We start from the raw sequence: 23,184 nt of genomic DNA, 5'->3' as shown, positions 1-23,184 counted from the left end.
TTGTTGGTGCCAGTTGCACTTAGGTAGGTGGCGTGTTGGGTTCCATTTTGGTTTTTTCAGTTCTTATTTGCCATGTTTGCTAATAGTTTAATTTGCAGTCAGAGCAGACTTGAGCTGAGCGGAGAGTACCCATTCCCCTCCTTATTTTTTTCTTTGTAATTCTTCTTAACTGTGGGGCACAGAGCAGTATCAGAGGAGGCGGAGCTGAAAATGTAGATGACACATTCTCTACAAAGTCACGAGTAGAGGTGAATAACCCACTGGTTCAAGACTCATGCCTTTCTACTAGAAAGAAAATAGATAAGACAAGGAGAGAGATGAAGAGATGCTGCTGGACCTGAAGGTGAAAGGGAGAAGTACTGCTGAACTGGAGGCAGAAAAGGAGAAGCAATGCTGGACTGAGCAGAGAAAGGAGAAAGGTGCTGCTGGACATGGATCGGGGAGGGAGTGAGGGATAGGTGCTGCTGGTTTGGGAGTGGCAGAGGGAGAAGGAGAGATGCTGCTGAATTGGGGCATGGGACCTGAGGGAGAGGTGCTACTAGACAGCGGCAAAGGGAGAAGGAGAGGTGCTCAACTGGGGGCAGATGAGGGAGAAGGAGAGATTCTGCTGGACTTGGAGTGGAAGAGAAAAAGGTGGTGTTGATCTGTGGGAAGGGCAGTAGAGAAGGAGAGCGAGAGACTGGATTGGCAGAAGAGGGGAAAGACACCGAACTCAGAGGAGGAGATGTGGATTGCAGTGGGAGAGCAAGGAATTGAAAGGAAGTTATGCAAGTCACAGGGTGGAGGTAGAAAAGTTATGCAGAAGGATGTCATCTACATTTATCTGCTCCACCTCCTTCCGCAGTGGGCTGTGCTCTAGCGCCTCAGTTCGTACAAAAGCAGTCATTCAAGCAAGGGCACAGAAAAACTCCCCGACAAACAAATTCTGTTCTGCTCTGTAATGATTATGGCTAAACAACTCAACATCAATGGCAAGCATAACAGAAAACAAGGTGGAATGAATGAGCCACCTACCTGAGTACAAATTGTACCAACACTGTGGAGGTTTTTGGTTTGTTTTAAAACTTTTGTTTCATTACAATAGATCTGTTTCACTATTCTTTGAACCTGTTTGACAGGAAAAAAAAATCCAAGCCTCTGGCAATACGAATTTGTCTGAGACAGTAAGCAGGTTATATTGACATCTGACAGGGTGGGTTTTCAGGACTCCTGTAGGTTTCAGGTTTTATTTAAAATTTGATTATATCACTTATAGTACTTCTAAGTGATGTACATTTTAAAAGTAGGACTACAATATTACAAATTAACAACATATAATAAACCAAACAGACTAACATGGTACAATAGGGAGAGGAGGTTGGAATTACAATAATTATAGGAAAGAGGACGAACAGGGGAAGCACAATAGTGGGCTAGTAGGGAAAATGTCTGTAGCCTATTGTGGTTCATGTTTCTTTAGAAAGAAACATCATACATTTAATATTTAAGTTTGAAAAGCATCTTTATATAAAAAGCACTTTAGGGCATTCTTAAAGCAATCAAGATTTTGTTCTCTGAGACTGGATGGTAATGTATTCCATAGCTGTGGAACATAAGATGTAAAAATTATTTTATACGAGTGTTAATTATTTTTAAGGAGGGGATTACTAACAGATTTTGGTCTGCAGATCGTAGGGTCCTAAGAGATGCATATGGGATTAAAAGTTTATCAAGGAATGCTGGCAAGTTTGATTGACGCATTTTAAAACAGAGTAACAAGTGATGTGATAAGAATCTGGCAAGCAGTGAGCATTTTGTAAAAGGGGCGTTACATGATCAGATTTTTTTGAGTTTGTGATGAGTTTTATAGATGCATTTTGAATTAACTGTAGATGTCTTAATTGAATCTGGGTGACATTTTTATATAGTGAGTTACAATAATCTAATCTGGAGATAATGAGAGAATGAGTGAGGGTGTTTAGTGCAGTGTACCCTTATATCAGAAAGATTATCAAGGTAAGAACCTAACTTTCCCTTCTGATGCAAAAGGTAAAGGAGTCCTGAACCAATGGGAAGTACCAAAGCAGTCCCAGAAGGCTAGGTGCCACCACCTCCACCCTTGTAAAAGTTTGTGAAAATATGTAGGGTGAGCTTTGCAGCTGCTCTACAACTCTCCTTGGGTGGGCCTGCCTGGGACTCCGCCCATGAAGAAGCCACACTCCTCGTATTGTGTGCTCTCATACAAATTGGGGAGCTGGCGCACAGCCCACGGGAGAAGGAGGTGGAGTAGAAAAATGTAGATGACATCCTTTTGCATGGGCTTATGGATAGAGGTACCCATCAGTTCAGGACTCCTTTACCCCTTGCACTAGAATGTAACATTCTTAAACATATGTTTTCCAAATTCTTTCCTCTTACCCAGTAGTAACAACTTGAGCAGACTTGCCCCAGGTACATTAGACAGATTGTGAGCCCATTGGGCATTGGAAAATGCGTGCCTGTATATAAACTGCTTTGAATGTGGTTGTATAACTACAAAAAGGCTGTATCCAAGTTCCTATTCCTTCTCTCTGGTTCTGAGGGAGAGGGTCTTCAAACTCCTCAGTCCTAAACAAGATGTTTTAGATATACGGTCCATAAAGAGCTGCTAAGAAGCTATGCAGCAAGAGACCAGTGTGTTATAAAATATTTTCCCCAAAGAGAATCATAATGCAAAACACCTCTCACCAGGAATACTTAGAGCTTCTGGATCTCTTGAGAGTAGATTTGACTACCACAGAATGATGTGATCTGGATTAGTTTTTATACTGAATCTAGGTAGTAAAGCAATAGCCTGATTATTAGATCACTATGATCTGAACCAGTGCAACTGGGTGTCAAATTTCACTGCTCTGTTTAGTAATGTTGGTTGGTTCATTTACCCTTCCTATCTCAGGTGCACTCTTATAGCCTTATAGATTGGGTGTACATCCAATTTTTTTTTTTTTTTTTTCAAGATGGCGCTGGGTTAGGTTGCAGTTATAGTACCTCCCGCCATTTTTCTTTGTTTATGTTTTGTTTTTGTTTTTTGTTCTTTTATTATTTTAATTTGGTTTTATTATTTTTAATTTACTATTACATCTGCTGTCCATCTGTTCACTCGCCCGCCTAGTGACATGTCGCTGGCGGTGCCCGAGAAGCAGCAGGTGCGACTGGTGTTCCTGGGGGCGGCCGGGGTGGGCAAGACGTCCCTAATCCGTCGCTTCCTGCTCGACTCCTTCGATCCCGAGCACCGGAGGACGGTGGAGGAGCTTCACTGCCTGGAGTACGAGGAGCGCGGGGGCCCGAAGGTCCGCCTGGAGATCCTGGACACCAGCGGCAGTTACTCATTCCCGGCCATGCGGAAGCTCTCCATCCGCCGCGGCGACGCCTTCGCCCTAGTCTACTCGATCGAGGACGCCGAGTCCATGGAGAGCGTCCGGAGCTTGAGGGCAGAGATCGCGGCCCTGCGAGAGGACCGGCTGCCCCCCGTCATGGTGGTGGACAATAATGGTGGACCGGGAGGCGGAGAGGAAGGTCTCGGCCTAGCAAGCATTGGCCACAGAGGATGGGGAGTGGGGCGGCCTCCACGTGGAAGCCTCAGCCAAGGAGAACCGGCAGGTGTTGGAGGTCTTCCGGCAGCTCCTGCAGCAGATCGATGTGCCCGGCCGCTGGAGCCCGGCCCTGCGCAGGAGAAGAGAGACCATCCCCAAGGAGAAGGGCCCCTCCAAACCCCCCCCTGAATAAAACCAACAGCTCTAGCATCTGCTAAAAAAGGGGGGTGGGCGAAGCGCACTGAAAACCCCCAAGACAGATTTACATGTCTATTTATATAGTTTTCATTTAAAATTTCTTAGAATTCTATTGTTTAACTGTTTCTCTTTCCATTCTATTCATATGCCTTCCTCTACCTTTTCTTTTTTCCTCATTTCTAATGCTTATTTTTCTTTTTACATTTCTATATTTGATTTAATTCTTAAAATTATTTTCTATTTAATTAGTTTCTTTCCATTACATTATTATTTTGGAATGTACGTTTTGTTTAACAGTATGGTATTGAGAGTTCAATGTATTCTTGTTAGGATGCTTCATATCTCATTTTTTCCTCTATCTTTATTTTCCTCTCTATTATTTTGCTAATTTGTTTGTTCTTTGGTACTTTAGTTAGATTGTGAGCCTTCGGGACAGTAAGGGAATTTCAAAGTACCTATTCTTTATTTATTTATCTTATTTTTATTGTCTATTTTCTGTAAACCGCTTAGAATCCTAACGGAATTTAGCGGTATATAAGAAATAAATTACATTACATTACATTACATTACATTACATCCATCTACCAGCAAGTGGAGATAGAGTAATTATTATTATTTTTTTTTTTTTACCGTACATAAATGACTATGTTGCTGTTTTACAGATATCTGAAGTAGATACTGCATTATACTCTGCCAAATAAGTTACCACTTTAATCTGGGAGCATTTTGGACTCCATACAAAAAGGCAGCCTTCTGAACACCTTTAAGGATTCTGGGAATGGGCAGGCATAGAATTTCAAACTTTGCATGTACAACACCATAGAACTAGAAAGAGATGCATTTCTCCCTGTATTGTGCAAAATGTAAAGCTAGCAGATGTTAGGGATGGTGTTAGGGGATGTAGCCTGTGGCCTAATCAATAGGCCAAGTAGGCACGTGCCTAGGGCCTGAAATGGTCAGGGGGGCCCGATGAAGGACAGCATCAACATTGTTTTTCCCAAATGGCGATGGGCCCCTCCAGCATCGATCAGCAACACGGGCCCCCCCATTGACAGAAAGTAAGACAAGCAAGCAACGCAGGTAAGAAAGGCAACGGTAACTAATTTTGCAAACGGTGCTGCTTGCCCAAAGCTTCCCTCTGAAGTAGCTTCCTGTTTCCGCCTGGGCGCATGGTGGGGTGGGGTGGGGCAGGGGGGCCCAGTGTACTTGTATGCCTAGGGGCCCTCAATGAATTAATCCTGTCCTGCCCCCATGCCTGCCTGAAACTAAAGAAAGCACAACCTGGCAGTGGGGCCCCAGCGATGTCTAATACCAGCCCTAGCAGATGTACAAACTGACATATTCTAATCACTAAATATAAAACAAAATTATTTTCTTCTACCTTTGTTGTTTGGATCATTTTATTTTTCTGATCATGTTGGTCTCAATCTTTGGTTTTTAATATCTTCTGTCTTCTCTTAAAACTCTTGCCATATTTCTTGCCTATTTGAAGTTATGCAGAAGAGTGCTTTTTATTTTCTGGCCCCCTTCCTTTGGAATCACTATACTATTAGGCACTCTATAATATCAATCCACTCAAAGATTTTTCAAACTATTGTTTAAATTTATATCATGCTTTATGAAGCAGCTTATAATACTTTTAAAAGACACAAGGGGAATCTCAGAATGCCACTTGTCTGCCTGTTGGTTCTTGCAGTACAATGTGGCAGCACTCGTCACTGGCTCACCCAAATGTGCCCTCTATTCTATTCTAATCTCTTTTTTTCTTTTTTTTATATTCTTCACACTGTTTCTAATTCTAATTTTTCATACTGTTTCTGTGCTCTTTAATAAATACATAAGCTAATATCTTTAAAGTCATTTCCAGAATCTCCATTCATTGAATTTTTATCTCTTCCATATGTTTTTTTAGTCATTTCAATAATTTATCATTCTTTCTGATTCATTTTCAGGTAATATACTAAACATTTCTTATCCCCTAGATAACTTAGCTTTGTTAGTGCAATGTTGCTGTTACACTACGCCCCACCAACACATTTTGTATCTTCCTCAGGACGGGGGAAGTGCCTTAACTACAACAAAGCAAACAGAGCAACATAAGAGTTATTGGGAGGGGAATGTCAATGAATAATTATCAGTATTATATCATTCCCTTCAAGTACTCACCAACTACATTTCATTCAATCGCTTTCTCACGCTGCTTACAATATGTCATCCAAATATGGCCGCGGCATTCAGTTACTGCATGATATACACCCCCCTGATGACATCATCCATAGGATACCCAATCATACACTACTCTTCAAACAGTCTTCAAAGAACTTATCCAATCATCACAATCCACATACCAGACCAGTTTTTCAAATAACTTTATCAATCATCACAATCCGCACACCAGGCAAGTTCTTCAAAGAACTTTATCAATCATCACAATCCACAGACCAAACCTACCATATCCACCTATATTTATTCAGCTAGAGTTAGCCAATCACTGGTTTCATTCAATCCTAAAGGCTGCATAGTTTGTAATTCATGCATCCAACGGAGCTCTTTTAAATTTAGCGTCTGCATGAGGTTACCTTCTTCACACCCTACCTCCACCATGTCTAACACCCGCCATTTCAGATCTTTCATTGAATGTTTAAATAGCTTCCAATGGCGTACTAGAGGGGCAGTCTCATTCCGGGTATGGACCCGTGACATATGCTCTGTTAATCTCACTGTTACAGGGCAAATGGTCTGCCCCACATACAATTTAGGACCGGGACATTGGATGACATATATTACGTGAGATAATCTACATGTTGTCACATGTTTTGCTCTATATAGTTTGCCTGTCTCTGGATGGGTCCAACTCTCCCCTTCCATGGTATAGGGGCACCATTGACAGTTATTACATGCCCTGTGATAACCTGGCGGGGCGTCCCTCTTTCTTTTCTATTTAGGAATTCTCCCAAATTTCTAGCTCTTCTGTACGCACAAATAGGAGCCTCAACTATCGCAGGATTGATCAATTGGACTACATGCCAATGATTATGTATTATGTGGTTAATTCTGGTGGCAAGGAGGGAATGAGGTTGTACAAATATCAACTGTTGGTCCTCTTGCTGATATTGTAACAACAAAGAACGCTGTGCAAATTTGGCTCTTAAGTATGCATGATGGACCACTGTTTTGGGGTATCCCCTCTGATAAAAGCGTTGCTTCATTAACCGAGCTTGATGTATAAACTCAGGCAATGAACAACAAATCCGACAAATCCATAAAAATTGACTGATGGGTAAACTCTCCTTAAGTTTATGAGGGTGGAAGCTATGATACCTCAATAGGCTATTACGATCTGTTGGTTTACGGAAAATGGTAGTGGTGAATTGATTTTGAGATTTAATTATTTTAATATCTAAAAATGCAATTTCTTTCTCATGTGTGAATTGAATATTATTGTCCATTTGGTTGAGCCATATTATAAACTCATTCAGGCTCTCTTTAGTAAATGTCCAGATACATAGTATATCATCAAGGAAGCGTTTCCACAACTTGATATTTGTAAAATATGAGGATGTACATAAAAATTTTTCTAGTTCTGCCATGGTAAAAAATACACCCTGGTGCCAAAAGTAATTTTGAGTTAATACTATTCTGGCTAAGTCCATAAGAAACTGAGTTGATATTTGCATACAGTGTTGTTGTTGTTCAAAAATGTTGTGTAACAGTTCCAGCGCTCCTTGTATCAGTATCATTGTATAGAGTGCCTTAACATCTAAAGTTACTAACAACTAATCTTCCTGGACCTCCTGAATTTCTGATAAAAATCGCAGCACATGTGTTGTGTCCTTCACATAAGATTTTACTTTAACCACTTCCTTACGTAAAAAGACATCCAAAGTCTCCCTTTGAGCATTAGGTCCAAGCCATTTAAAACAAAGTCCACCTTAAAACCCATTTCTTTACTGAAGCATTCTCTGAAAGGAGCAACAATTTCCAGGTGCATTATCTGTCTTATAAAGAGGTTAAATGTTTCTTGATGTGACTGATGACTTTTCTATACAGGCAGTCCCCAGGTTAAGAATGAGTTACGTTTTTAAAACCGGTCTTAAGTCAGATTTGTATGTAACTCAGAACTCGTAGATTTTAAGATTCTTGCTGCTTACCTCTGCTCCCAGCTGACAAAAGGGCCAACTGTCCCTACCAGTGTTGTCTAAGGTAGTGTTTCTCAACTTCTTCAAGCCAAGTAACTCCTAAGTCTAATAAATATCATCTGAGTACCCCTGCCCAAGCTCCGCCCCAGACCCCACCCCCATAATAATAGTACTAACTAATGCAATGTCTTCCATTCATTTTTCATACACACAATATAATCTTATTAATACATAATAGTAACTACAAAATAAAAAAAATTTAAAAACCCACAAAGCACACTATGCAAAGAAAATGTTAATTATCATTTATATTCAGAGGGGTTCAAAGAGGTCAAGACAGATGACTAAAATATGCAATGTCACTTCAGTAAAAATTTGAGAAAAATAGACAATTATAGTTTAAAATATGGACAGCAGATAAGTATAATTTCTCAAAACTGACACATTTCGATTACGGAGAGGGTAGTGGATGCCTGGAATGCGCTCACGAGAGAGGTGGTGGAGAGTAAAACTGTGACTGAGTTCAAAGAAGCGTGGGATGAACACAGAGGATTTAGAATCAGAAAATAATATTAAATATTGAACTAAGGCCAGTACTGGGCAGACTTGCAAGGTCTGTGTCTATATATGGCCGTTTGGTAGAGGATGGGCTGGGGAGGGCTTCAATGGCTGGGAGGGTGTAGATGGGCTGGAGTAAGTCTTAACAGAGATTTCGGCAGTTGGAACCCAAGCACAGTACCAGATAAAGGTTTGGATTCTTGCCCAGAAATAGCTAAGAAGAAAAAATAAAAAAAATTTAATTGAATCAGGTTGGGCAGACTGGATGGACCATTAGGGTCTTTATCTGCCGTCATCTACTAAGTTACTATGTAAATTGAAAATGAAATAATTTTTCCTATTTTTATGTCTGGTGATTTCATGAGTCTCTGGATGCACTTCCTTCTGACTCTGCATCCAATATTTCTTTTTTCTGCCTCCTGTATGCTTTCTCTCCTCCAGACCTCATTCCTTTCCCCAACCAACATCTCTCTCTGCCCTACAACTTTTCTTCCTCTCTCCTCCACCCTTATTGGCAACATTTCTCCCTCTCATTCCCCGGATCATGTGCAGCATTTTTCACCACTGCCCACTAGCCCCATGCCCTTTTCTTCTATCACCCCTCTTCAGCATCATGCCATATCTCTCCCTCCATCACTATGTCCAACATTCCTTGCATCCCCTTCAGTCTGTCTTGTCTGATCCCTCTCCACCACCATATCCAACATTTCTTCCTCTCATCTTTCTATTCCCTATGTATCTCTACCTCACTTCTCTCTCTCTGCCCAATTTTCTTCCTTTCCCCTTGTGCACCATCTTTCTCTCTCACTCACACACTCATGCCCAACAATTCTCCCTTTCTATTCCCTCCTTCCCTCCTATGTCCCAAGTTAGTGCTCCCTTCCTCCCTCTCTTGTGTTCCAAGTTTGTGCCTTCCCTCCCTGCCTTCCAGCTTTTGTCCCAAAATAATGACCCCCCCCTTTCTCCCAGATCATGTCCCCACTTTCTACTTGCTCGCTCCAGGGCCACACTTGCTTCCTTCAGGGCCATCCAGCTGGGCTGCTCCTTCTGCCTTCAGTGGCACTTGTTGCAGGGACGTGGGCAGCTGCTGCATGTGGCTGACCCACAAGCCTTCTCTCCAACGTCAGCTCTGACATCAGAGAGAAGGCTTCCATGTCAGTCACATGCAGCGGCTGCCTGCACCCCTGCAACAAATGCTGCTGAAGGCAGGAAGGAGCAGCAGCTCACCTGGAAGGATCCGCCACTGACCCAGAAGGCTTCCCTATGATGTCAGAGCTGATGTCAGAGGGAAGCCTGGGTCAGCTTCGGAGGAGGGGAGCAGGCAGGAAAGAGGGCATGGGATCCCTGGCGGCCATTAAGGCTAAGGGAGACAGCGACATTCCCGCGAGAACAGTATAGAAAATTGAATAAATAAATATGTTCTTAATCTGGAAACAGATTATTTGTCCAGTACTTTTGTGCACTCTGCATATATATGCCTCTTTGGGTTTGGCATATGCTAATAGATTACTTTTTGATGACCTGACGTGGGTGATTGTTTTGGTGCTTAGCCTAATTTTACTACTACTTATTTCTATAGCGCTACTACATGTACACAGCACTGTACTTTAAACATTCAAGAGACAGTCCCTGCTCAGTAGCTCTTACAATCTAATCAAGTAGAGAAGCAGGACAAGTAGGGGGTTAGGGAGTTTCTCAGCAAGAGAATGATAAAACAGGCATGGGTGCTTTACAAGGGAGTGGGAGTTAGGGGGTTCATTTTATACATAACCTCGTTTATTGTTATTCCCTTGAGGTTTCATCATGTTGTAGTCTGAATCTGAAATAATAAATGATGAAGTCAGAAAGAGACCACCCCATTCAATTTGCCTAGTCATGAATATTTACTAGAGGATTCAGAAAGCTCTCTCTGTTGCAGCTTGTACTAGTTTTTCATGGTGTTGCGTAAGTTGTTGCTTACCTCACTAGGGCAGGGCTTTGCAAGCTACATTTCTTTCACTCTCAGCCTGCTTCAAGAGCTTGATATCTGTGCTGTGTAAGAAGTTTTCTCGGACAACCTGTTTGAATTTTGAGCAGTGGGCAAACTTAAGTGAACCAATTGGTCAGGTGTCATAAGCTTTTAGCCACCAGCCTCACAAGGAAGAACAGTTATGGGAATATTTTATTCAGAGGTATGTGTGATTATAAAATATAGAATGGAAAAGTCAGTTGAATTGATATTTTGTCATTTGATTTCTTCACAGATACTTATGTGTAGAATATTAAACAATCCAACATCTAACATTTTAATGAATTTCTTAAGGTGACTACAGCACCATCAACGAGTTAGATAAATTCATTACAGAATACTTTAAATGATATTGTAATGAAGAAGCAAGAATAAATGAGTCTGTGTCCCATCTCCTAATTGCATTTTACTCATTCATCAGGTTAAACCAGATTCTATATGAAAGCAGCAAACCGACTTGTTTAAGACTGATCACTTGCTTTCGTAGCTAAGAATTGAGAGTAACTTGTTAAATCTTGGTGTACATGAAATAACATTTGATTGAAGTCAAACAAAATAGGGCTGGGGAAAAGAGCAGTGATGTAATTTATGCTGGATTGTCTCATATTTTGATGACATAGATCATTTTCTTTGCTACTTCTGATTCTAAAGGATAAAAATAAGCTGCTGTATGAGTCTATGGAATGGCATATTGAATGCTGAGATTAATCCGTACCCTGGCACTGTAGCAACTGCGGGAGAAGGTATGGGATGAAATTAAAAGGTGATTGCTTCAGGAGTAATCTAAGGAAATACCTTTTTACAGAAAGGATGGTGGGTGGGTGGAATAGTCTCTCAGAATGTAAGGTAGTCCAGAACATAAGGCAGTGCAGCTTGTGCATGTGTACATACGTAATCTTGTGAATTCTCGCAAAATTCAGCACCTCTCCTGGCGGTGACTGCTTGATGTAAGATGGCGGTTGGGTCTGCTGCTGGAGGAGGTAAGAGCTGAAGGTGGTTGTAGACGCGACTACTGGACAATTAAGGATTCTCCTCTCTACAAAAAAGCCTAGAGGACTTCACCAAAATCTTGTTTCTTGCAGTTGATACTTTAGAATCTAAATTACAATTTTGCATGAAGTAAAACTCTTTATAGTTGATAAATCTTTCCTTAATTGCTTCTGATAATTTCAGCTATACACAGCTGAAAGCAGTGCAACATGCAGAAAGTGGAAAAACTATCTAAACTTAACTTTCTGCATGTTGCACTGCTTTCAGCTGGGTATAGCTGAAATTATCAGAAGCAATTAAGGAAAGATTTATAAACTATAATGAGTTTTACCTCATGCAAAGTTGTCATTTCTTTAATAAGTCATTAACTATTTTTTCTGCGGCCCTCCAAGTACCTACAAATTCAAAATGTGGCCCTGCAAAGTGTTTGAGTTTGAGACCGCTGCTGTAAAGTGTGTGGCTGTGCACCTCTTTTCAGAACCCCGCACAGCAAATCTAGACTGCTGCCCACCAAGAACAGCACTTTCCCACATCCCTCCTGCTGCCACTTCGGGTGCTGCTACTTTTCCAAACAATAGTGGCAAAAAAGCCTGCCTGACTCTCTTGCATTGGGACTGCACTTATAGCGTCTGTCTGCTTGGCTGCTGGTTCTGGCCTGGAATCAGAATAGGACTTTGAGAGTGTGTCCACGTGCGAGAGTGAAGCGAGCTGTTTTGCCAGATGGAAAGCTGCAAGTAGAGCCAGTAAAAAAGAGGGAACTTTAAGACTAGATAGTAAGAATGAGTTAAATGTGGACATAGAGGCAGAAAAAATAAATTGAAAAAAGGAAAAGGAGAAGAAAAACTGTCAAATGGACAGGAAATCCTGGCAAGAGACTTAAGACAGAGGAAAACAGAAACCATAGAAGTAAAATGACCAGAAAACAAAGGTAGAAAAAAATAATTTTATTTTAAATTCAGGATAAAGTAGTGTGGCACTCATGTTTATAAAGGGCTGGTACAGTAAATGCTACAAAGACCATAGCGATTGAATGGGCTTCAGTTCATTTGCCATGCAGCACTCACTACCACAACTTGATAAAAGAGGGCTAGAATTAAGATGATTTCTTGTATAACTCCTATCTATTCCTGAACCCTTAGGTAGACAATCATTTCTTGTGAGATCTTTTGCTTCTCCTTTCATACTTCTGGATTACCCTTCAATTCCTCAGTTGTCTTCCTACAAGCAAGACAGTAGGAACTTGTCTTATCAGCTCATGTTTATTTTTCTTGAATTCATTTTTTTCCAGCAAATTTGTATGCTGCAGAGAATCCCTTCAGGGGGCAGCTCTGGTTGCAGGAGACCACAGACTGAGGCAGAGGATATGCTTCCAAGGGGTTAGTTGCTTAGCAGTGCATCCCTTGGACAGCCTACATTTACAGATCAGGAGCTCAGGGACCGTTCCCTTGGGAGCATAGCTCATCCCAGGTTCATCAGCTAGTGGGTTTGATGAAATCAGCATTTCAGGGTTTAAAAAAGGTTTGGATAATTTTCTAAAAGAGAAATCCATAGACCATTATTGAAATGGCTTGGGGAAATCTACTGCTTATTCCTAGGAGAAGCAGCATTAATCTTGTATTCTACTCCTTGGAATCTTGCTAGGTACCTGCGACCTGGGATGGCCACTGTTTGAAACAGGATACTGAGCTTGATGGACCTTCAGTCTGTCCCAGTATGCCAATTCTTATGTGAATTGCTTGTTTATGCTTTCCAAAAATACAAGGATTAGGGGGGCAGATGACACTAAACTGTTCAAAGTTGTTAAAACGCATGTGGACTGTGAAAAATTGCAGGTGGATCTTAGGAAATTGGAAGACTTGGTGTCCAAATAGCAGATTAAATTTAATGTGGACAAATGCAAAGTGATGCACATTGGGAAGAATAACCTGAATCACAGTTACCAGATGCTAGGGTCCACCTTGGGGGTTAGCGCCCAAGAAAAGGATCTGGGTATCATCGTAGACAATATGATGAAACCTTCTGCCCAATGTGTGGCAGTGGCCAAAAAAACAAACAGGATGCTAGGAATTATTAAAAAAGGGATGGTTAACAAGACTAAGAATGCTATAATGTCTCTGTATTGCTCCATAGTGTGACCTTATCTGGAGTATTACATTCAGTTCTGGTCTCCTTATCTCAAGAAAGATATAGTGGCACTTGAAAAGGTTCAAAGAAGAATGACCAAGATGATAAAGGGGATGGAACTCCTCTCGTATGCGGAAAAACTAAAATGGTTAGGGCTCTTCAACTTGGAAAAGAGATGGCTGAGGGGTGTCTACAAAATCCTGAGTGGAGTAGAATGGGTACAAGTGGATCGATTTTTCACTCCGTCAAAAATTACAAAGATTAGGGGACACTTTATGAAGTTACAGGGAAATACTTTTAAAACCAATAGGAGGAAATATTTTTTCACTCAAAGAATAGTTAAGCTCTGGAACGCATTGCCAGAGGTTGTGGTAAGAGCAGATAGCATAGCTGATTTTAAGAAAGTTTTAGACAAGTTCCTGGAGGAAAAGTCCATAGTCTGTTATTGAGAGAGACATTGGGGAAGCCACTGCTTGCCCTGAATCGGTAGCATGGAATATTGCTACTCCTTGGGTTTTGGCCAGGTACTAATGACCTGGATTGGCCACCGTGAGAACAGGCTACTGGGATTGATGGGCCATTGGTCTGACCCAGTAAGGCTATTTGTATGTTCTTAAGCTACTAATGAGAAATATTTTATCTGATTTGTTTTAAATTTACTTCACTCAGTGTGTAATTAAACTCAGGAATCCATTACCAGAGAATGTAATGAAAACACCTTAGCAGGGCTTAAAAAAGGTTTGGATAATTTCCTAAAAGAAAAGTCCATAAACCATTATTAAGATGAGAACATCCACTACCTTTTTTTAGGATAAGCAACATAAAATCTGCTTTACTTTTTTAGTATATTGACAGTTTTTTCTTCTCCTTTTCCTTTTGGCTTTTTTCAATTTATTTTTTCTGCCTCTATGTCCACATTTAACTCATTCTTACTATCTAGTCTTAAAGTGGATGTACTGGTGGGTTGTCCTCTTTTGCTCGCCTGCTAGCAGTTTGCATACCCCAGGGTTCTGTCTTAGGATCTCTCTTTACACCTCTTTCCTCAGTGCCTTTATCACCTTCCATGGCTTCCAATATCACCTATATACTGATGATTCCCAGATCTACCTCTCTACACCTGAGATTTCACCTAAAATCCAAGAAAAAGTCATAAAAACATAAGAATTACCATACTGGGACAGACTGAAGGTCCATCAAGCCTACTATCCTGTTTCCAACATTGGCCAACCCAAGTCCCAAGTACTACCTAACTAGATCCCAAGCAGTAAAATAGATTTTATGCTGCTTAACCTAGGAATAAGCAGTGAATTTCCCAAAGCCATTTCAATAATGGCCTATGGACTTCTCTTTTAGGAAATTATCCAAACCCTGCTAAGTTAATTGATATCACTATATTCTCCGGCAATGGATTCCAGAGTTTAATTACAAGTTGTGTGAAGAAATATTTTCTCTAGTTTGTTTTAAATCTACTACTTAGTAGTTTCATTGCATGCCCTCTAGTCCTAGTATTTTTGGAAAGAGTAAACAAGTGATTCACATCTACCCTTTCCACGCCATTCAGTATTTTATATAAAATGATCTCTATCATATCATCCTGAGCCATCTTCTCCAAGCTGAAGAGCCCTAGCTGCTTTAACCTTTCATCATAGTGAAGCTGTCCCATCCTTTTTATGATTTTCATCGCCCTTCTCTGTACCTTTTCTAATTCTTCTATGTCTTTCTTGAGATATGGCAACCAGAACTCCACACAGTATTCGAGGTGCAGCCATACCATAGAGCGATACAAGGTCATTATAACATTTTAATCTTTTGTTTTCCATTCCTTTTCTGATAATTTCTAACATTCTATTTGTTTTCTTAGCCGCCGCCACTGCACATTGAGCTGAGGGTTTCAACATTTCCTCAATGACACCTAGATCCTAATGTGGAATCTTGCATTATATAGCTATAGTTTGGGTTCCTCTTTCCCACATGCATTACTTTGCACTTGGGGGGGCAAACAAAACAAAACTGCAGATCTGTACAAGACATAGGCAAAATTTATTGTGACAAAATAAATATATGCAAACCCTTTTACCAATCAAGGGACCCGACTTTGCACTTGCTCACATTAAAAGTCATCCACCATTTTCATGTTCAGTGTCCCAGTCTCACGAGATCTTCTTGCAATTTTTCACAATCCTCTTGCAATTTAACAGCTTTGAGCAACTTTGTCATCAGCAAATTTAATTATCTCATCAGCTATTCCCATCTCTAGATCATTGATAATAAATGAGTTAAAAAGCAGCAATCTCAGCATAGACCCCTGGGGAATCCCACTATTTAACATACAAGAAAACAAATGAATGTGAAAACATAAACACAAGCAATGATTTGATGAATGCGGAGAAAAAGCCTCAACCCTGTCAGGGAAACGCTCCTCTAACTAGAGAGGATAAAGTAACTTCATCCACATACAAACCTCCAGTGGCAATGTAAACCAAAGTGCTTTTTTAAGTTCAATAAATAGCCATGAATTAATTAGCTTTATAAAAAGATTGTGAACTTATCTTTAGCTTATGAAACGGTTGTATGTGAAACGTTGCAAGCTCCCAGCCCAGCTGATGTTAGCCAGCGTCTCACCTCATGGCTGCATTAGGGCTTAACTGGGATAGAGCCTGCAAAAAAATAAAACATTCTTTAAAACATTGTCAACCACTCCAAATGCTTAAAAAAAAAAAAAAAAAAAAAAGGAAAACCTGTGTTTAAGCTTAGAGTCATTTATTTGAAATCAGCATAAACTAATATGCTCACATTCACCCATGTAAAGATGACTGCTGCATAAGGAACTTTTGAAACAAGACCGCCCACTCATTAGTGACATCAAACATAGGGGAGTCAGTCACAACCCCCTCATATATTAATGAATGGAAAAACAAAATGTCATAGGGTGGCGACTGGGGTTTTAGCGGCGGGTCGTTCTCCGCAGCAACAGCAGAAGCCGAAGGACTTCGGTCGCCTGAACCGTGGCGAGCTGAGGCTGAGACCCGAACACAGCGGTGAGCCGAGGCTGAACAGACCTGGCGGGATGCTGTCGCATATGACAGACGGGCTCTCCGGCATGGAGGCCATTATGGTCTTGCCGCCGTCATCGTCCGCCGCCATTGCCTATTTGCAAGCCACAACCAGGATCTTTCTGAAGCTCACTGGGAATCACCTGCCGAGCTGCGGCAGCGGGGGCTTAGGAAGCGCTGGCTTCAGCGAACTGCCTGAGACAGGAAATGGCCAGCCCCTTGGCCCGGGGAGGCTCCACCTCACCCCCAATATCCGGCTTCAGCACCCCGTGGTCGGTGCAGTGCTTTTCGCCACCTCCGCCTATCTCCTGCGCACCTGGCTTCGGCGGCAACGGTCTGATCATCGCTTGCCCGGCCCAAAATCTGGGAACTTCTGCCCCGGAGTCCCAATCGTCCATCAGCCCGGCTTCTATCCAGAGCTTCTTGCCGGTGAACGCAGGAACAACAGGGCAGGGGTCCCCTGTCAGCCCCAGCTCCAGCGGCGCCAGCACACACCAACTATCAGCACCGGGTGGCTTTCCCGCAGAGGAGGAAATCTTGCAGTCACCGTGGGCCTCATCTGGGGCAGCCTTCTTGGAGTGGCAGTTCAGGATGGCGGTTGGGACACGGGCAGTGTGTCGTGTGAAGGAATACTTGGATAGGAGACCATCGCAAGGGAGGAGACATGGGCATCCTGGGACTGTCAGCCAAGTCTCTTCCCTGAAGAAGCCCTTTCTGGGAACGTCATCGCTCCTCCTAAACTTACTTGCTCCACTTCATCAATGACGCTGAAACCGTGGATTGAAGACAAAGTTTTATTTTTATTTTTTCTTTCCAGCTTATGAATTATCTTTAATCTTATCTATTGTTTTGCCTTTTGTCTTTGTTTTGTTCTATTTCTATCATTTAAATCTCTCCAGAATTCTATTGTTCAACGGTTCCCCCTTCTGCATCTATTCCTTTCTCTCCTCTCTTCTACCTTCCAAAGTATTTAGATCAATGCTGTCTTGATAAAATATTTATTTTTATTTTTTCCTCTATCTCTACTTTCCACTTCTCTATTACCCTCCAGGTACTTTAGTTAGATTGTGAGCCTTCGGGACAGTAAGGGAATTTTTTAAGTATCTTTCTTAGTTATAATCTTAATGTATATTTTCTGTAAACCGCTTAGAACCTAACGGATGTAGCGGTATATAAGAAATAAATTACATTACATTACAAATTACATAGGGTTACTCAATAAAGTTATTTTCATGTCTTTATTTCTCTTGTTATAATACACACACATCCAGAGGGGGAGGGTATATCTTTTGTGTGGTTTATTCCCTGATTAAAATGTTGGCTGGAAGTTTGTTTGTTTGGTGAACCCCACCTTCTCCATTGAGAATATTGACCATTTAAACCTACTCTCTGTTTTCTGTCTTTCAACTAGTGCTTAATCCATAATAGGACATTACCCCTATCCCATGACTCTCTAATTTCCTCAGAAGTCTTTCATGAGGTACTTCTAAAGCCTCTTGCTTCTATCTCTACAACATCACCAAAATTTGTCCCTTCCTCACTAATCACACTGCCTAAGCCCTTGTCCACACTCTCGTAACCTCACGCTTAGACTATTGCAATCTACTTCTAACAGGTTTCCTGCTGAACTGCCTCTCCTCCCTGCAAGCTGTACAACACTCTGTTGCCGACTTATCTTCTGCCAGCCTCGCTACACTCACCTCAACTCTCTCCTCAAATCACTTCACTGGCTGTACGCCTGTGCTACAGTTCAAACTCCTATTACTAACCTACACAAGTGTTCATTCTACAGCCCCTCAGTATTGCTCGTCTCTCCTTATACACATCCCTGAAAACTCCATTCCTCAGAGAAATTTCTTTTATCTGTATCCTTCTCCTCCACTTCCAATTTCAGACTTTGTTCCTCTCATCTCGCCGCCCTGTATGTCTGGAATAAACTACCTGAATCTGTCTGCCGCTCCCCTTCCCTTGTTCAAAAGTAGGCTGAAAACCCACCTTTTTGAGACAGCCTTCAACTCATAACCCTACTCCCTACTCCCTTCTCCCATCTAACTGTAACCCCTACCCTGACACCCTATTTGTCTGTCTTGATTGTTTAGATTGTAAGCTCATTTGAGCAGGGACTGTCTCCTTTGTGACTTTGTACGTCTGATAGCGCTCTATTGTAGTAGTTCTGAAATATTTGCTTTCCAAACTTAAGGCAGAATGATGGAATTAGTACAACTATTACCGTACTTAGGATTTATATAGTACCACTGTATATGTACAGAATAATGCTTTTAGACATAAATGACAGCCTCTGCTCAGTGGATCTGTGATATTAGCTCAATCCAGGTTGCAATATGCATCACACACTTGGTATATATGAGATGGGATGCAAATTACTTGAATTTGTTTCAATAAGACTTGTTCATGGCATATCAGATAGCAGCAAGCGGATTGCACGTTGAGAAATTGGATCTATATAATAAGATAAGTTAAATCTCTTTAAGCTTTCCACTAGATGCATATGAATGTATTGAAACTGTTACAGCATTGGACTTCTGACCCTGATTAGACTATTTATTTAGCAGTACGACAAAATTCCTTTAGGGAAAAAAAGTCTTTTGGTGCTAGGCAAAATAAGAAAGAATTTCTTTGAAAGAAAAAGGTGTTAATTTTTATTAATAAAAGTACTAATTGCCTTTTTTAAGAAAATAAAATAATGAAATAAAATAAAGATAATAATCCTAAGGGGTTTTGCCTCTGACCGTACAAAAGAGCTGGGTGAAGATATCACCTTTTATGACCTGGTTCATAAGGGAGATTACATAAAGGCCGCATTATCGCAAGGATGTGCTGAGACTGGAGTCGGTGCAAAGAATGGCCACCCGGATGGTCTCGGGACTCAAGGATCTACCATACGAAAAACGGCTTGACAAATTACAGCTATACTCGCTCGAGGAGCGCAGAGAAAGGGGGGACATGATCGAGACTTCAAGTATCTTACGGGCCGCATCGAGGCGGAGGAAGATATCTTCTTTTTCAAGGGTCCCACGACAACAAGAGGGCATCCATTGAAAATCAGGGGCGGGAAACTACGAGGTGACACCAGGAAATTCTTTTTCACTGAAAGAGTGGTTGATCGCTGGAATAGTCTTCCACTACAGGTGATTGAGGCCAGCAGCGTGCCTGATTTTAAGGCCAAATGGGATCGGCACATGGGATCTATTCACAGGGCAAAGGTAGGAGAGGGACATTAAGGTGGGCAGACTAGATGGGCCGTGGGCCCTTATCTGCCGTTTATTTCTATGTTTCTATGTTTCTATAGATTGCTGAATAAATAAATTAATATAGTGGATTATACCTCTGTTATTAATATAAACTGAACCACTACATCCGTTTTCTTACTTATATCATATCCATAACATGAACATTATTTTTTTTCCTTTCTTTATTAAAATTTAGCCTATCTGCCAGGCTGCATACACTAATGACTTAAATGAAGTTGAGATGTTGGTGGAGCAGGACATGAAAAATTTAAACATTCAGGACAGTTATGGTGGAGATACTCCTTTGATCTGTGCCTGTAAACAAGGACACATTAGAATCATCCATTACCTTTTGGACAGGAAGGCTGATGTGAACATCAGAAACAAGGTGAGGTTACAGCATGATAGCCGATAGAAAGTACTTTATAACAGTAAGATCTTCTTTATATGATTTGTGAAAATATTATTGAAAAAAACTTGGCATGTTTCTAGATCAGTGGTTCTCAATCCAGTTCTCAGGATACCTGTTTGTCAGGTTTTCAAAATATCCACAAAGAATATGCATAAAATTGTACATGCAAATTTATCTCATGCATATCCACATTGAGTATGCTGAAAACCTGACTGGGTGTGTCCCAAGCATTGCGTTGAGAACCCCTGTACTAGATGTATATTATATATTTTAAAATCATATATCAAAAACCATATCTTCATATACCAAACCCCAATTTTGTTGTGATCAACAGGGAATAAACTATTGTATATTCCATTGTTTTCAAATTGGACATTTAGAGCAGGCACTGCTCCTGGAAGTTTTTAGAGGCTAGCCCACATCATGGAACTCCCTTACAGAAGAATTGCAAGCAATCTTTCATATTGTTATGTTCAAAAACCACCATAAGCCTTATCCATTCAAGCAAGTATTTGATGTATCTTGAGTCAAAACCTAGGCATATTCACAGTAATACTGAATTTTTATATGATGTCATGTAGGGGAGTCTGGAATATTTTGGGGCCTGCTGTAATTTTGAGATCCATTTGTATAAAATTTTACTGGGTTTGGAATGGTCACTGGTCACAAAATATTAGTGGACACATTTTGAAGCAATTCAAATTACAATAGTCATGTTTATTATGTTTAGTTTAACATAGTTTAGTTTGTCGGGCGGTTGTGTCCATATGCACACTGACGCTCATAACAGTGACAGACTCTTGCATTCGTGATGTACATGTCATCTATTCTAGTGTATGCTTCAAGAGCAATGAAGTAAAGCTAGGACCAGAACAATGGGGCATTGTGAAGCCTTGGTTTTCCCCTGAGGTCTCAACTGGAACCTTTAACTGTCCAGAAATATCCAGTATGGTCATATGAAAACAATTACATGTACAGTGCTTGAGAGCCAGGTGATCTTCCAGTGAAACAAAAACTCGGAGAGGAGGATCAAGGGATGTCTGGCAAGACCAGAAAGTCACAGGTTGAGAAGCTGAGACATGTAGAGACCAAAATGGTGGCATTTTAGAGGTATCCTTGCATCACTCTTTGGAGGCTTGAGGCCTTGCTAGGCCATGAACCATCTTTTATGAACAAATATATCATGGATGCTGCATGCTCTTAGTAAACAAGCTGTTAGCTGCTATCCAAGGTCAGCTATCAGTACTGGGCTCCAGTCTAGCTCCTGAGAAATTGTGTCGGAGCAAGCTTCACAGGAATATTGGAATGAAGTTCATCTCGCTTGCTATCTTCTTGGCAAGACTTTCTGTACTAGTCCTGATTGAGAGGGACCATGTAGAAGCCCATCCGACATCCTTATATGTGTCCAGTCATAACCTGCTAGACAAGTCCTGATTGGCTCATGTTTCTCACTTGGGCACAATTGGGGAGAAACAACATCAGGCTGGGTTTGGTTTGTGGAGAAGAAGGAAGAAAAGAAAGAAAGAGAAGATTCATGATTGGTGTACATATCTCTGTGAAGGGAAGGACTGGATTGTCTGTGCCACTTAAGGACTGTCTTTATGTGCCAAAGAAGGAACGGAGTCAGGAGTTGAGGGTGGAGGAGAAGGGTACAGGTTAGAGGGACTTACCCGATGAAGATAAGAGGGATTTACCCCAATAGTTGCTGCATCACCTACTGTGCCCATGTGCCTAAGGCCCCGCCCACAGGAGGAGCCTAAGGCTCCCGGGCCTATTCTGATTGGCCCAGGCGCCTTAGGCCCCCCACCTGTGGGCGGGGCTTTGGGACGGCTGGGCCAATCTGGCCCCATTCTGGCGTCGGCTGCCTGCCAGACGGACGGGTTTGGCACCCGTTTGTCCGGCCAACTTTAAAAAAGGTACGGGGAAGGGGGGTGAGGGTAGAGGGGGTCATGGGGTCGGCTGGGGGGGTCACGAGTCAGCTGGGGGGGCGGTCGTTGGGGGGGAGGGGGGGGTTGCGTCGAGGGCAGGAGGGCCTGGAATCCCTTCTGCCCATATTGTAGTGGGGGGTGGGGTAGGGGGTCGCTGGGGCCAGGGGGCTTGGCCTCCCTCCTGGCCCAATCCAGACGGGGGTCGCCGGGGCCAGGAGAGCTTGGGCTCTCTCCTGGCTCACTCAAGTCAGGGGTCGCCGCGGGCCAGGAGAGCTTGGGCTCTCTCCTGGCCCGATGTTAATTGCGAGGGGGGGTGATGGATTGCAGCAGGAGAGATGTCTCATCTCCCCTACCGTGATGCCATCACTCCTCTACCAGAACTGCTGTGACCCGCGGCAGGAGAGATATGGCATCTCTCCTGCTGCGGGTCACGGCAGTTCGGGTAGAGGAGTGATGGCATCACGGTAGGGGAGATGAGGCATCTCTCCTGCTGTGATGGTTGTGGTGGGTAGGTTGCCGGGCCACTGAACTGATGGCGCCAGCGGCCATCAGCTCAGCGGCCCCTTTTTCAGCACTTAGACCTGGTTTGACTACGTCTAAGTCAAAAAGGTCTAAGTGCCAACTAGGCAACCTGTAAATGTTTTGGTTATACCTGTTGTACGCCTAGGTGTAGGTTGTCCCACCTCCCACCCACTGCCCGCCCTTTCCCCTCCTCTAAACACACCTCTTTTCTCTCTGTGCGTCTAGAGGCAGGGGAAAGGCCTAAGCTGTTTTTAGATACGTCTAAAAACCAGCTTTGGTTATGGGTACTTGGACGATCAGGTTTTTTGATCATCCAAGTAGCCATTTAGGACACTTTTTAGACTTTTTTTTTTTTTGATTATTAACCCCATAGTTTTTATGCGGTATATAAATTTTTAAATAAATAAATATATAATCCCACACTGACATTATTTCTTCTTAAAAGGCAGC

The 23,184-nt window shown here is 42.0% G+C and overlaps 1 protein-coding gene and 1 pseudogene across 3 annotated transcripts in view; both read left to right on the top strand.

Annotated features, from left to right (window-relative positions):
* The first annotated feature begins 2,807 nt into the window (after nucleotides 1-2,807).
* LOC117358697 lies at nucleotides 2,808-3,758 on the top strand (annotated as a pseudogene).
* A 6,692-nt stretch (nucleotides 3,759-10,450) lies between these two features.
* The window catches only part of ANKRD22 (ankyrin repeat domain 22), a 63,255-nt gene continuing 50,521 nt past the window's right edge, over nucleotides 10,451-23,184 (top strand). For all 3 annotated transcript variants that reach the window (XM_033940231.1, XM_033940232.1, XM_033940230.1), the window contains exons 1-2: nucleotides 10,451-10,617; nucleotides 20,069-20,260. In XM_033940231.1, the coding sequence (XP_033796122.1) occupies nucleotides 10,597-10,617; nucleotides 20,069-20,260 (213 nt within the window). In that variant the 5' untranslated portion in view covers nucleotides 10,451-10,596. The remainder of the gene's footprint in view (nucleotides 10,618-20,068; nucleotides 20,261-23,184) is intronic.

The sequence above is a fragment of the Geotrypetes seraphini genome, chromosome 4, assembly GCF_902459505.1.
Source record: "Geotrypetes seraphini chromosome 4, aGeoSer1.1, whole genome shotgun sequence".
Classification (NCBI taxonomy): Eukaryota; Metazoa; Chordata; class Amphibia; order Gymnophiona; family Dermophiidae; genus Geotrypetes; species Geotrypetes seraphini.
Note: the sequence above shows the minus strand (reverse complement) of the source record. Positions and strands in the feature narration are given on the sequence as shown.